Source organism: Mycosarcoma maydis, chromosome 7 (genome assembly GCF_000328475.2).
Source record: "Mycosarcoma maydis chromosome 7, whole genome shotgun sequence".
Taxonomy (NCBI): domain Eukaryota; kingdom Fungi; phylum Basidiomycota; class Ustilaginomycetes; order Ustilaginales; genus Mycosarcoma; species Mycosarcoma maydis.
In genome coordinates, this window is record NC_026484.1 from 370,781 (window position 1) to 385,197 (window position 14,417).

The following is a 14,417-nucleotide window of genomic DNA, read 5'->3' on the forward strand; positions in this document are numbered from 1 at the left end:
ACCACATCGCCTCTGTCTCACTCTGAAGAGCTGAAAATGACCGCATCTGCAGGAAACACCTCCTGATCGTCACTCCCGCACTTTGGTAAATCGAACTCAACCGTAGCCATGAGCACCACGGTCTTGGTTTCGTCCTGATTTTTGACTTCGTGCACTTTGACAGGTACCGAGACCTCTTCCATCCCGGACTTGTCTTGTGTGCGACGGTCGGCTGGATCCGAAGTGTTGGATGGGATGGCAGACTGAACGGCGCTAGGGCGAACGCGGAGGATGAGGCGTATGCTTTGGTTGGGACTGAGAGAGCATGTGACTGTGGACGAGATTCGTTTGAGCTCTTTAGCTCTGTCGATCCCGGCCGTCGCAGCACTGCTAACGGTAGCAGCAGCGTTGGCCGCAGGTTCGCCCTCTGTCGCCCTTCTCGAATCCTCTTGCTTGCCAGTCTCGCCATCCACTTGCACAGAGTTGGCAGCTGCGTTCTCGCTCGAGCTCACCACCGGTGGCGCATCATCGGCCGATGCGCTCGCCGAAGAAGACAAACTAGGCACTTTGACTCCTAGAGCAGTCAAGCGCTCCTCGTACTTCTTGACCTTGTCCGTGTTGCCCTTTCTGTTAGCGATCTTGAGTTTCTGGGACAGATTCTCGATCTCCTCTTCTTCCTCCTTGGAGAGCGTTCCCCTCACCTGGTCGTCACTCGCCGTACTCAGCCCCACATCGATCAAGCACCGCTGGTGGAGCAGATCGTGAGAGTCGATAGCGATCACAAACGAGCGCGACTTGGCGGTGGTGTTGGTCAGCACAAAGCTTTCAGGGGTCGAGAGCTTGCCCGGGGTACACGCGCCAAAGTTGATTGCACCCGGATCGACTGCGAAGTTGGGTGTCTTGCGCACGTTGGCCTTGAGCACCACCGTTTGGTCGTTGTCACGGTCGGCCACATTCTCTACCACCAGCTTTTCTTGGAAAGGACCAGACATGGACGGCGAAAAAACAAACTCGACTTCGCGCTTGCCATATCCAGGCACCACGCCGTAGCGTCCACTGCTGAGTTTGATATCGCCGCTGGCAATGCTGCCGCTCTTGCGGATACAGTACCGCAAGGCCCACTCGCTGCGATTCTGAATCAAGATCTTGCGTGTCTTGGAGTCGCCCTTTTCCATGTGACCAAAGTTGATATGAGGTTGACCCAGTTCGAGCAAGCTGCGACACGTGTTGCTTCGCAGCATCAAATCGCGCACTGGCAGCTCGTCCGCCTCGAGTTCGGCCATACCAGAAAACTCTTCGGACCGTTGCACTACACCCAGATCAAAGTCGATCAGTCGCATAAAGATGCGCGAGTCTTGCTTTCGCGCGGTACCTTGGATGTGAGGCCTTGTGCTGCCACTCGGATGGTAGATGGCAATTACTTGCCCTTCGGAGCGCGGCGCTACTGCGAGCACCTCCAGCGGAATCAGCTTGCCGGTATCGATGGAGCTCTGCAGCTCACGACGTAGGTTGATCTCGGCTCGCACAAACTGCTCTTCAGCGTCAGGACTGCCGAGGAAAAAGGTACTGAGCATGCTCGTCTGCGCCTCGACCGCGGCAAGCAGATCTTCGATCGACATTCGCGACACATCGACCGGATTCGAGAGCACTGGAGGAGCTTTGCGCTTTCCAGTCAATGCAGGGGAGAAGTGGACGCGCGCCGAAGCATCTCCTGTCTTTCCTTCTTTTGAGCTCTTGCCGTGATGGCGAATTGCCGATGCAGGCTGCGACTTGCTCGCAGCTCCAGTGCCAGCGTGAGGCGTATGCTTGGTGACAGTACGGCATTGCGATGCACTGTGCGCAATAATGTCGTTCGCCAAAGGCGATGGAAGGCGAGGTACAGTGGAAGCCACCTTGGAAGCAGTTGCATTGGGCGACAGGGACCCGGGTTCAGGACGTACTTCTGTAGCCTTGTCCTTGGCATTCTGGCTCGCTTTGAATTTTGAGCCTGCCTTGGATTTGACGCTTCCGCCATTGCTGCTGTCGTCGTCCGCAGCGTGCTTCGCACCTGTGGTCTGACCGAGACTCTTGGCCTTACCACCCGTGGTGATGTTCTCCAGAAGCGCATACTTCTTGCTCTTGGCAGGGATGCGCTTGGCATCGACAGGTGGACCGGTGGCTAGGTCAAGATACTCAAATTCGCTGATCAGACTTCGATCTTTAAAAGTGACCGTCTTGCCATAGCCGACTGTGATCCTTCCTTTGCCGCCCTTCTTGAGCGCTGAGAGCAAGTTAATGTTAGGCTTGGACTTGCCCGAGGCGTGTGTCTTTCTTTGTGTGGAGACAGCGCTGCCATCTTCCTTCTTGCGATAGTGGCTGTGCTTTTGCGCGAGCCTCCAAGACGCATTCTCGGTCCGCATCGAGGTAGGAGAGTCAACTGAAATCGTTTCGAGAAAACGTTCTTTGAGATCGGCACCTTTGATCAAGGGCTTGCTCGACTTGGTCATGCTCAAGCCGCCGTTGACACGTCCAGGGTTGGTGCCTTCGGCCGTCTCAGCGCTGGAAGCTTGGGGCTCGTTGAGCTGCGTTTCGCTGTACTTGGAGACCGCCGCCTTTGCCTCCAATTTTGGGCTGCTCTCGTGGCTTGCATCGGCGGGCGGTGCCTTGATGTAGAGCGTGACGTCTTCTGGATGAGCTGGGCTCAATTCGAGCGACAGCTTCTTGTCCGAAACATTTTCGATGGTAAACGTACGCATACGCATCGAGTTGATATCGACGTCGCCGAAATCGACATAGTTTGCACCGGTCGGCGTCAAAATGCGGTAGAAGAGCGAGTGGAAGCTGATGCGTTGCTTGTCAACATTACGCGATCGAACTTCAAAGATCTGATCGCCTTGCCTGTTGAGCAAATTAGCCACTGTGATCTGCTTGCGGTACGTCTCGTTGACTCTGCGTGGGAATGATTCGACCTTGAGCTCAACCGTCTGCAGAGCCGGAATCGCCACCTCGTCTCGATACATGCTGAGCACCTTGGAGACGAAGCGAAGATCGACGCGCGCGGTCAGCTCGGATCGGTTGGTGACCGAGATGTTGGCCGACTTGCGTGTGCCGACCTGCACTTCACCCAGATCGATCATCTTGGGCGCGATCGAGATGAAAGAGGTGCAGGTGCGGCTATGACAGACAATCGTCCTACGTTCGCGACCTCCGCGACTTCGCATGTTGGCAAGACGCGCACGAGAGTAATCAAGCGAAACGCGGAACGTCTTTTCTACTAGGCGACCACCTGTAAAGTCGGCATCCCATGCAGCGCGCTCCGGTCGGTACGAAACAAAGACGCGATATTCGCCTCCGGGTCGAAGCATCAACTCTTCCAGTTGGTTGGTTTGTGCGTGCTCAACATTGCGCAAGCCGGAGATCGCTGCTCCTGTATTGGTGCGATGCGAGTTTCGACCAGAGACGTTTGAAGAACCTGCATGGGACGAACTAGCAGGATATGGACCTGGGCGACTGTCCTGAGACAGAGCTGTATGGACGGATCGGACCGAGTTGGCATCATCGTGGCGTTCCGACTCGGTAAGGCGGCCGCGCGAAGCAGGTCGAGACATGAATGCGGACGACATCTGACTGTGTGGATTGGTCGAGACGCTGGCTCGGTCAAAGTCGCTGGCTGCTGAGGAGAGCGACTGCGCACGGCCGGAATGCACGCGATCCATCAGGTTGAGATGAGGCGAATCCGCCTTGCTAGATTGTGCAGACTCTGCTGCCAAAGATGCAAGCGGAGCACCCACCGTTGGCTGTGACGCAAGATTCGTAGCTGGACGGACGGGCGAAGTGGATCGTGAACCCGCTTGCGAAGCAACTGAAGAGGCATCAACTCCGTCCTCGTCCGTCTGGTTACTGGCTCTACGACCTCGAAGCAAGTCGCAAGCATCGGCAGCGTCTGCAGCAGGCAGTTGCAATGCGGGGGGATCCAACGCTGCAGATCCCTTGGGCACATGTGCGTGATGCGTAGGCGTCTTGGCGAGCTCAGAGTTGGTAGCGCCGTGCTCGCCTTGGGCATCCGACAGTCGACTGTGTTCGTAGGCACTGGATGCTCCGTCGGCTCCGAAACCTCCGCTGCCGCTATCCTCTAGCGACGACATCAAGCTTCGATCGTCGGTGCTGGCCGAAGACAGCGATATCTCGCTGATATGGGCGCTTGGCGGGAGCTCTTCTTGCTCGAAGGCCTCATCGTCTGTCTGCGGCGCCAACTCTGCGAGCTGAAACATGACTTGGAAGCCCTTTTGCACTCCAAAAGAGACATCGAGAAGCACGTCGGCATTGTTCTTGAGCACGAGAAGCTGCTTGGTCCAGTGGCCACCGTAGCAGTCGCCAAAGTCGAGGTAATCGCCAGAGAGCACGGATAGTGCGTCGTCCTTTGCGGTACCCAGCATGTTGGCTCGGATGACAAAGCGAATGCTATTAGCGGTGTTGTGGAGCGAAGTAATGGTGAGGACCTGCTCGTAGTCGCGACAAGGCTCTTGTGGCTTGAGCGAGACCTTGATCTGTTTGGATTCGAGGCGGGCGAGGACAAGAGGATCGTAAGAGACCGACTCCTGATCACCTGCCCAGACGGATGGGACGATCTCGTCGGTGTCGGCTTGGGTCAAGCTGATGGGTGGCGTTTGAAGCATGTTGTCGGCCTCTTCTAGTTTGACCTGACAGAAGCAATCAATCTCGGACAGGTTGCGCAGCGTCAAGGTCTGAGACTGCGAATGACCGACAATGACGTCACCGAAATCAAGGTAGATGGCGGAGCCATGGCTAGTTTGCGTCGATGAATTGGGCTCGATACGAGCAGCGGAGGCGATGGCAGCGTCGATAAAAGGGCGGCAGCACTGCGCCGCCAGAGGAATACGAATTTTTTGCACATCTCGTTCCTCAGCTTGCGACTGGAGTGCAGAAAGACTAGACGAGACAACGGATGCGGATGCGGATGCTGCCTGCGAGCCAGCGCCATAGATGCTTACAGGCCGCGAGGAAGCATGAGGATTTGTGGTGTCGAGTGACGCTTCGTCTTGGTTGTCGGTCGAAGGTAAGGCCCAGCTAGAGAGAGTGATTGTGCCACGAAGACCAAATGCAGGATGCAATGAGCGCACAGGCTGGGAACTGGAAGAATGCCGAGGACCACGCATTTCAGGCGCCGAGCGCGGCGAGGTCAGACCGAGCTCCTCGGTTCCACTTGCAGCGTTGTCGTGTTCCGAGACGGTAGCACTGAAGCTGCCTTGCTGATCGCCAAGGGCAGCTGGCGTTGAGACTGGCGAGGTGGTTGTGCTGTGCTCTGAGTGGGCGAGTGGCGGAGCAGGTGAGGCTAGCAGTTCGCCGTGTTTGCTAGGCGCAGCCTGTGTCGATGGCGAGGTGGGCGTCTTGTAGGGCCAGCCGGTGTGGGCACGCTCTGCTTCGGCTTCCTCGACAAAGTCAACGGGTCGAAGCACCACGTAGACTTTGGTGGACTGTTGTGGGTCGAGGATGAACGAGTCTGCATTCTCGAGGTTGGCGAGGACATGCCTCCAACCTCTGAGGTTCGAGGGGATGAAGCCGCCATTTTGGGCCCAAGCAAAGGTGTTGGAGGGCCATGCGACAGGCTCGAATTGGTTGAGAGAGGAGGAACGTTTGCGACGCATGAAGGTGAGGCCTTGACGCAGATCGGATTCGAGACGGACGAGCGCACTATGTTGTGAACTGCGATTGGTGACCATGACATGATGAACGCAGGGAGCGTGGTTGATGTAGCTCTGTTCGAAGCGGAGGCAATCATGGACATTGATAGAGACGTGCGCTGGGCCTTGCGAGTGCACTCTGAGCTCGGCTGTGTCGTGTAGCTGGGGAGGAACGATGTGAAGGGAGGTGGAAGTCGGCTTGGTGCGATGCTGCAGACAAGTCCCATAGCTAGTGTTGGAGGATGCGTTGTGCGTAGATGCTGCCGAGGATGGCGGTAAGGAAACGAGCGAGATGCTGCCGCTGGACGAGTTTGTGCGGAACCGGGTAAGGGTGGCGCCATGGGAAGCTGTCTCGGTGCCAAACAGAAGTTGAGCATGATCGGAGGTGATCGTGTCGGTAAGAGAAGCTTGCTGACTGGATGCAAGATCGGAAGGGGGAATACTGCGCATTGAGGGAGAGCCATGGCCGCTGGAGTGCGAACTTCCGGCACGGGACACGGCGGTAGATCGCGAGGGTTCGCTGACAGGCTCATCAAAGGCAGCGGCACGAGAGGAAAAGGAGCGAGTGTCGCGTGTACCGACAACAGGGTTGATAGAAGAGACTTGCTTTACGGATGGTCTGGAAGTACGTTCTGAGGCCAGGCTCTCGCGATCGCCAAGGACTCTTTCGAAAGCACCGACCCAACGATGGCCTGAAGAGGAGTGTGAGTCGCCAGGTTCCTCGTCGATGTCGAACCGGGGCGACTTGAGCGCGAAGGTGCTGTCGGTCATTGTGTCGAACATGGATGGGTTAGTGGAGTAAAAGCTGTTGGTTGGTGATCAGCGAGGAGCGACTGGGTGTTGGCAGACGAGGCCGAGGATCGAAACGATAGAAGCGACCGAAGCTCTGAGATGGTTCGAGGGTCCGATCGGACAGCCACGGAGGGCGGAGACCGATTGAGTTGAAGATCAATTCATCATGTTGGGCGCGGGCATGTCCAAACGTGGAGAAAAGGAGCCGCCAAGGCAGAAGTGCTTGGATCTGGCAAGAGGGATTTTGAATAGCTGCAAAGAACGAGGGATAGAGATGCGGTTGATGTTGCCCATGGGCGAGCGTCAAAGTCAAGGTAGAAGCTGGTTGGCTAAGGAGTCGACGCAGAACGAAGATGTAACGTGAGATGGAAAGAAAGGGTTTGCGAAGAGTGTTTGCTTGCTACGGCAGCCGCCGAATGAGCCGAGGTGGACGATGACGATAAAGACGACGACAACTCACGATTTTAAGGAGGATCGATTTACGATGTCAAACTGAGGGCCGAGCGGCTTGCACGTTGGACAAGCGACGAGCCGTGAGCAATATGTGATTCGTGATTCAGTATTCTGTTAAGCGATTCACGATTTATGATTTGTGCGCTATGCTTTTTCTGCTTCTTTACGTTTGGCCAGTCGTGCGACTGGAAAAGAAAAGAAAAATCAATCAATCACGAATATATATAATCGGCTCGAGTTTGTGGACTTGGCCCATCAGAAGTCACAGAGTCGTGAGGAGTTAGATTGCGAGTTGGATGGACCCGCGGGTCTGACGACATTCGTGATTCACATTGGCTTGCTTGGCTTCGCTTAACGCTCACCCCGTGCACCACTTTGGCACTCACACTCTCGGCTCTCTCCCACTCTTCTCCTTCTGCTAGTGCTTGGATAGTACCGTCAATCTCGGAGCCATCGGGATTCGCACTCAAGACTGATGCACACGTGACCTGAGACTCTGTCGCTCTCCTGATGACCCTTTCAGCGAGTCAGCGAGCGGCTGCTCCGAGACCCTCGCTTTTTCACCGCTCGTGACTTGACTGCTCGCGCCTAGGAAAGCTCGGCGCAGCCACCGACGCAATTCGTGGTGCTATTAATAACAGTCCTAGAGTCCCTTTACGCTTGATTCAAGATTCGTGCTTGTATTCCATGATTCATAGATTTGTTTCACTCACTACAGTCGTGAGTCGTGTGAGTTACAGACGTGAGAGCTGTTCATGTTTTCTTCCCTGTCCCGCTTCGTGCTTTGTGTTTTGCGATTTGGTGATTGGTGCCTACTCTCAGACTGCTGCAGAAAGTGACGAGTCGAACAGGAAAGAAACGAAAAAACAAGGAACAAACATGAAAGGTTTGCGCAGAGATCACACGAACTGCAGAGTCATAAGTCATGATTCTGTGATCAGCGCGCACTTGCTATTCAATGATTTTCCTAATTGGTGATTCACGATCGATTCGAGAATTGATCCGGTGGCCTGCTCGGACGGAGGAGCGTTGAGCGTTTGCGACATGCTTTTGCTGCCACACAAATCCAAAGTTTCGGCTGTTGGTGGGTGGCACTCACGACTCTTGACGCTGGATGGTCGACCAGCGCACCGAAACTCGTGACTGTGTCTGTCTGCCTACCTGTCTGTTTGCTCCGTGGACCTTGGCGCCATCAAGCGTTGGCGCCGTACCTTTGTGATTGTCCCTTTGCATTGAGCGGCGCAGCAATCGTGAATCGATCGCACGAGTCGTGAGTGAGCGACATCTTGATCTGCATCGTCACACCACACCCACAATCGTGAATTCACACATTCACACATGTCTGTCTGGCAATGCATATATCCATTCACGTGATTCACGATTGAACGCACGTTTCGGTGGATCCCCGCTGCAAAAACCTTTTTTTTTACGCCGAAAAGCTACCGATGATCGATCGGGCGGCGATCGTTGTTCCGATGCGATCGCAATTTACTGCTCTCACCAACTGTACTGTACACGAGACTCATTTGCGCGACGCGCTCAACCCAAAAGTAACACTTTGCAACCCTCTTCACGCTTCCACGTTTGTACTTGCGTGTTCGTGCTTGACGCTTCTTGCTTGCGCGTTTGGCCCTCGTTTGGACGTTGTCTTGACTCAACCACGTCGAGAGCTTTCTCGCACTCTCTCTTGCTCTCGCTATGCATCGCTTCGAGCTATGAGGATCCATGTGAATCTTCCGGTCGCGCTCGCAGCGGCGCGCAGCAATGTCGCTTCCACCTCGATACGCTCGCTCGCACCGCCGCCGCTCACCGCGCTCGCTCCCGACGGCGAACTGCTCTTGATCGAACTCCAAGGATCGCTCGAGATCGAAAACCAATCGCCAACAGGCGGCCAAGTTTTGGGAACCATCAGCTTTGAGCCAACACGGCCTGACCGACCTATCCTCATGATCTCGCACCATCGACTTGAGGGCAAGTTTGTCAACCTCGTCAAACCGCTCGCTGTATTGGAGAAAAAAGTTCGCAAAGACCCAGCACATGCCCAACACGACGTACTGGTGGAGCTTGCCAACGGTAAGCGATCAGCACAGCAAGCGTCACCGATCACGCCCAAAAGAGCAAGGTGCGAGCAAGATAATGCTACGCCTTGGTCGCCACCGCTCGCACCGCCATTGTCGCCGAGACGCGGCAGGGATGCCTTGGACTTCAGCTCCTCTCCACCGCGACACACCCCGATCAGGCAAAAACCCGTCAAGCAGACATTTGGACTGGAACACATCGTCGAAAACACGGCCACACTCTTGGACAGTTCACAGGAACAACATCCAAAGCCATCCAAAGTTCAAGACCACGACGATGACGATGGCAATAAAGACAATGATGACGATGATGACGAGTATGATGATGACGCGGAACCGCAAACTGCGGTATACTACGACGTGGTCAACGTCATCAAACGCAAGATTCTCTTCTCCAAGCGTCCCGAACCAATCGTCCGTCTCAATCCGTCTTTCACTACATAGCCTCACTGTTGCATACTCAATCACACTCGCACAATTCAAACCATTCAGGGATCGCATCTGATCTCTTTCGATCTGCTTCTACTTGTTGTGTACAGGCGTGACAGGGACACAAAGCGTGTGCGCCGTTACTGACCCTTGTACCTCTGTTTTTCGAACTCGCTCCAGATCCTCTTCATCAACACCTTGCCCGCCGAATCGAGCAGTCCGCTCATAGCCGCATCTCGCTGATGGTGCCCCATGATTTCGCAGATGGTCATCATTCCCACCTCCAACTCGGCGCGCACGTCGGCAGGTACCACGCTACCTTGTGCGGTGAGACTCTTCAGATACGCCACAAGCATGTAGGTCGCGTGTTTGCTCAACGGCCTCGCAAGCGATTCGGCTTTGACGGCTGTTCCCGGCGCATCCGAGGATCGGTGCTTGAGCGAAACGCTTTTGGCCATAACGTTCGAGACGAGTCTTGAGAGAGCACGTGCTTCGTGGTGCGCTCTCAGAGGCGTCACCAACACCGGATCCAGCCAGGCGGGCAGATCGCGGCGCAGCGAACGGCGTTGCGAACCAGATGCTTGAATCTCTCCGTTGCTTGCGTGACGACCCAGTCGACGGAAGAGCGTGATCAGGCGTGCGAGGAGCAGACCAACTTGCGGCAAAAATCCTACCACTAGATCCTGTCTCAGCCGCATCAAAGAGCTCAACGTCGACACGATTCCACCGAACAACTTTGAACGCATACCGTCCAGCTCTTCTCGCTTGGTCTCAACGACGCTCGCCAGCGGCTCGTCGCACATACTTGGACCAGTCACTGTTGAAAACAGCTGCAGCACTGCCCCCAAATCCTGCGTTCGCAAAAGCATCGCGTGATGGCTGCATACCAGATCCAGCGCCGAAATGCAAGCCACCATCGAGCGCAGCTTGATTCGCCCACCGCCGCCAGTAGCGTTGCTGCCGCTCAGGATCGCTAGCCAGTTTGACAAGTGCGTCCGCGCGATCTTCGACGTCGCTTCAGGAGCACTTCCGAGCACAAGCCCGATCGTGCCTATGAGCGCTGCCTCGTCGCCATCCATCGTTGCGGCTTCTTTAGCGCTAACAGTAGCCACCGCAATGTTGGCCGAAGCCGTACAGCCGAGTGCGTTCAGCAGCTTGGAAAGAACAGTGTCGTACTGCTGCGCCTCGAGACGCGAAACGATGCGTTGGAGACCGTCGCCAACTCGTCGCTGCTCTTTCAAGCCGGGCAGCGATGCAATCAGCGCAGAATATGCCAGACAAGCGGACAGCATGATATTGCTGTCCGACATGGCCCTACCACACATGTCCATGCATCGCAGAAGCTCGAGCGCAACATCGGCTGCCGGCCGCACGAGCTTCGTCGCCTCGTTCTCTGGTGTCAAAACGTTGACACGCCCAAAAACGGTGCAGACTGACCTCATCACCGCGCGAGAGAGCGTCTGCGCCGTCTCCTGTTGGAGATTGTCATCCTTTCCTGTCGCACGGACGAGCAATCGGACCTCGCCAAGGTGGTACAGCAAGACGTCGAGCGTCTTTTCCACGTCGCTGATCGTCTCGAGTCGTGTCGACGACACATTCATAATCGCGTCTAGATTTGTCCTTGCAGCCCCTGCTTCAGTCTGCAGCTCAGCATGGTCAGCACCGACAGCGCTGAGGATAGTAAACATCTCTTGTGCAGCACGCATCTTGAGTGTGATTCGAGTGCTGTCATCCTTGATCTCGGCAGTCGCCTCATGTCGAACCTGCTTGGCCAGCGAAAATAGGCGCTCGAGTGTGGCAGCATTCGCCTTGCCCCGTGAGAACAGAACACCAAGAGCGGTCCGAATTGCGGCGAGCGACGCGCGCTCCCATGCATGCTGTAGATTGGCATCGCTCACCTGCGAGGACCAAAATGCCTCCAAAGAAGCAAGTAACTCGTCATCACTGACATTCGCCTCCGTTGCATAAGCCTCTTGCACGCTTGCTAGCAGGCGGCGCAACTCGATCCGCTCGACTGTCGCCACTTGTTCGGCTGCTTTTCTCTTATGCTGAGCAGCGACAAGATCGCGGTCGAGCGCGAGGAGAGCTTTGAGCATCGGTCCGCGCGCAGTCTTGGTAACCCACTCAGACGGGGTAACACATAGCACTGCTGTAGATGCTAAGCGGCGCTCGAGAGTTGGAGACGCGAGCTCTTTCTGAATCGTCGCAATTATGTGCTTGCGCCAATTGGCCAGCTCGAGGAAGGAAGCGTTGCGAAGCGCTGTTGAAGTCATGTATCGCATTGCACTCTGCACGTCGTCCCTCTGCAGACTTGGCTGTGCAGTGGCGACGAGCGTGTGGGCGAGCACTTCGAAGATCTCCCTGGCCGCAATTGCCTCAAAGAGGGGAGCCCATCGAGTAACAATCGCCATCCAGAGAGTCTGCATCAATTCGTGTCGCGAGCGAATCTGGTTGGCGCAGCCAGTCCACGCGCTCACTTGCGAGCCGCCCGACAAAGGCAACTCGCGAATCAGACCACATAGTGGTCCTTTATCTTCAGCAAGCAAGCGACAGTATCGGGACTCCTTGAGTCCGAGGAACAAATCCCTTTCCGCACGTTGCAGCAAGCCTTGCACAATCTGAAACTGCAGTTGGCACAAATCAGGATCATCTTGATGCTTGTGCGACAGAAGCTCGAGCAACGTATCGGCTCTCTCGTCAAACGCCTCTTCGAGAGACGTCAAGCTTTCTGTCGGCAGAGATCCGTCAAGCTTGACAGGCTCGGATGGGTCATATCGCCACTTTTCGGACAACAAAGCCTGCCTCACACGCAGCGCAGCAGCGGCTACGCCATAGATCGATGCTGATTGCTGCACTGTGTGTGATGAAAGGCAAACGTCGATGCAAGGGAGAATGAGAGCCTTGTGCAGCTCTTCCGCTGCAGCGCTACAGCGAGCGCGAAGAGTGGGCGCTAGATTGACGCTCTGCACGACTTGTGCTGCGATTTCAAGATGCGCGATCCACACGTTGGTCCCTTCTGTCTGCACATTGTCAGTCTTGCTTGGACTGCCGTGAGATGTACGCTGCTTCTTGGATGCTTTGGGGGTAGCACTGCTCTGCGAAATCGAATTCAGACGCTGAGCCAAACTTGAGAGCCGCTGGATAAGTTCCGGTACCTGCATGGCCGTGATGCTGTCGTGACATAGTTTTGCGAACTCGGTCAGAAAGGTCTGAGACATGAAGAGCGATGAAGAGAGGGAAGCATCATCGGTCTTTGCGACCAGGTCAGCCGTGAGCTGGAGACTGGCAATGATAGTGTTGACGAGCGAAGGGATCGTCCTGAATCGCACGTTGATGGCTGCAACTGCGCGGAACATGTCGAGAGCAGCAAGTGTTGCAGGCGACAGTTGCTCGGCAAGCCACAATGCCGGCTTTGAGACTCTTTGTGCTCCAACAAGGGCGAAAATGCAAGTCAGATTGTCCTCGACAACCGACTTTTCTAGTCGCCACAATGAGGTGAGACAAGCAAAGATGTCTGCCTTTTCAGCCTGAGCTGTTGGCGAGGAATCGGTAGCGATCTCGCGCAACTCGTTACGGAGGCTTTCAAAGAGCGCGCTAAACAGCAAACGCCAGTCCTCGGCTTCGTCGCAGCCTAGCGTATAGAGACTGTGGCGCTCGATGCCGTTCAGCACGCCCCTTATTGCCGCCGCTCGATCCACGTGAGGAGCTTGCGTGCTCGCACATGTGCACAAGTGAGGTAGAAGAGGAAAATACCACTGCGACAGCATCGTTTTGCGGACCAAAGCGAGCTGTGCTTCGCGTACAGTGCCAGATGTGATGTTGCTGGAAGAGATGATAACATGGAGAGCCTCACTGCGGCTCAGCTTTGTCCATAGAAGATCACCAATCGTGGACAGGGAGCTGTATGCAGCCTGAGAGAGTTGCGGATCTTGCAAGGAGGAGCACAGTTGAGAAACGACACCTGTCGCGGCGATTTGAGTGTGCTTGCAGCTAGGCGAATTCGTACCTTGGGCTTGGCGCGCAACTTGCAAAAGCGATCGCTGAACATCCTCGGTGAAGAGCGATTCGGCAGCGATCTGTCTAACAGTATCAAGGAGCGCACCATGGCGTGCAGAGCCGGCTTTGCCATGCGTACCTCGAAAGCTGAGAGTATGGAGAGCACGTAGCAGGGATGGCACTACGTTGCTACAGAAATGTTGATGGTTCCTCTTGGCATTGGATCCATACTGCAACGTCGTTGTCCAAGTAGTAACTATGGCGCCGAGGATTGCAAATCCTTTTTGCTGTTCCAATGTGCTGCAAGGTCGTGCGAAAAAGTCGAGCCAAGCCTGGATAGAATCTGTTGCTGCTTCAATGTTGGTGGCCGCTGTCCTCGATGTCGCTGGCAATAAGAGCTTCTCGAGAGACGCTGATGCTACTGACAATAGTGTCTGGCGTTCTTCCAGTGAAAGAGACGTATCCTGACTAAGGTGTCGAGCAAAAGAGCCCGACAGTGTCAGCACGGGCTGCGTGTTAGCTAGATGCGAAAGCCAACTTCGTTTGGCAGCTTCCGAAAGGTCGGATCCAGTGCCGATCTGCGTTGCAATGATGTTCGAGAGAAGCATCCATGCTTTCGAGTCTAGTTCAACTGTGCTTGTCGGAATGTGCTGCTGCTGTTGCTGCTTGGCTTTGTTCTTGCCTTTGTTGGATGGACCGGAGGCGGCGGCGGAAGAGGATGATTTTAGAGACGAACAAAGATACCCAAGGGCCCACTGTGACAACAGCTCAGCCTTCTGTGGGACATAGAGCTCGTTTGAGTGCCACGCCTCGAGAGCGATGTCGATCTTGCGTACACCATTGGGCGGTGGCTGAGGGATACGAAGCGTCTTGACGAGCTGTTCCGAGGTCGAGATGGAAGCGCATGCGAGCGCTGAAGACTCTGCGGCGGTCGTGGCGGTCTTGCCGTCAGTGTTTATCGGCATGATCGCTCACGTTTTTGGTGATCAAAAGACCTCCGGGCAGATTA

The 14,417-nt window shown here is 55.4% G+C and overlaps 3 protein-coding genes across 3 annotated transcripts; 1 reads left to right on the forward strand and 2 right to left on the reverse strand.

The window, feature by feature from the left end:
- Window positions 1-17: 17 nt before the first annotated feature.
- On the reverse strand, window positions 18-6,431 carry UMAG_10322 (uncharacterized protein; the record flags this gene model as incomplete). The annotated part of the gene is made up of 1 exon (XM_011391177.1): window positions 18-6,431. One exon carries the CDS (start codon window positions 6,429-6,431, stop codon window positions 18-20), a length of 6,414 nt encoding a protein of 2,137 aa, XP_011389479.1.
- Window positions 6,432-8,620: 2,189 nt separating this feature from the next.
- UMAG_02935 (uncharacterized protein) lies at window positions 8,621-9,427 on the forward strand (the record flags this gene model as incomplete). The annotated part of the gene is made up of 1 exon (XM_011391044.1): window positions 8,621-9,427. The coding sequence occupies one exon, from the start codon at window positions 8,621-8,623 to the stop codon at window positions 9,425-9,427; it is 807 nt and encodes a 268-aa protein (XP_011389346.1).
- A 125-nt stretch (window positions 9,428-9,552) lies between these two features.
- On the reverse strand, window positions 9,553-14,373 carry UMAG_02936 (uncharacterized protein; the record flags this gene model as incomplete). Its single annotated transcript, XM_011391045.1, has 1 exon — window positions 9,553-14,373. The coding sequence occupies one exon, from the start codon at window positions 14,371-14,373 to the stop codon at window positions 9,553-9,555; it is 4,821 nt and encodes a 1,606-aa protein (XP_011389347.1).
- Window positions 14,374-14,417: the final 44 nt, after the last annotated feature.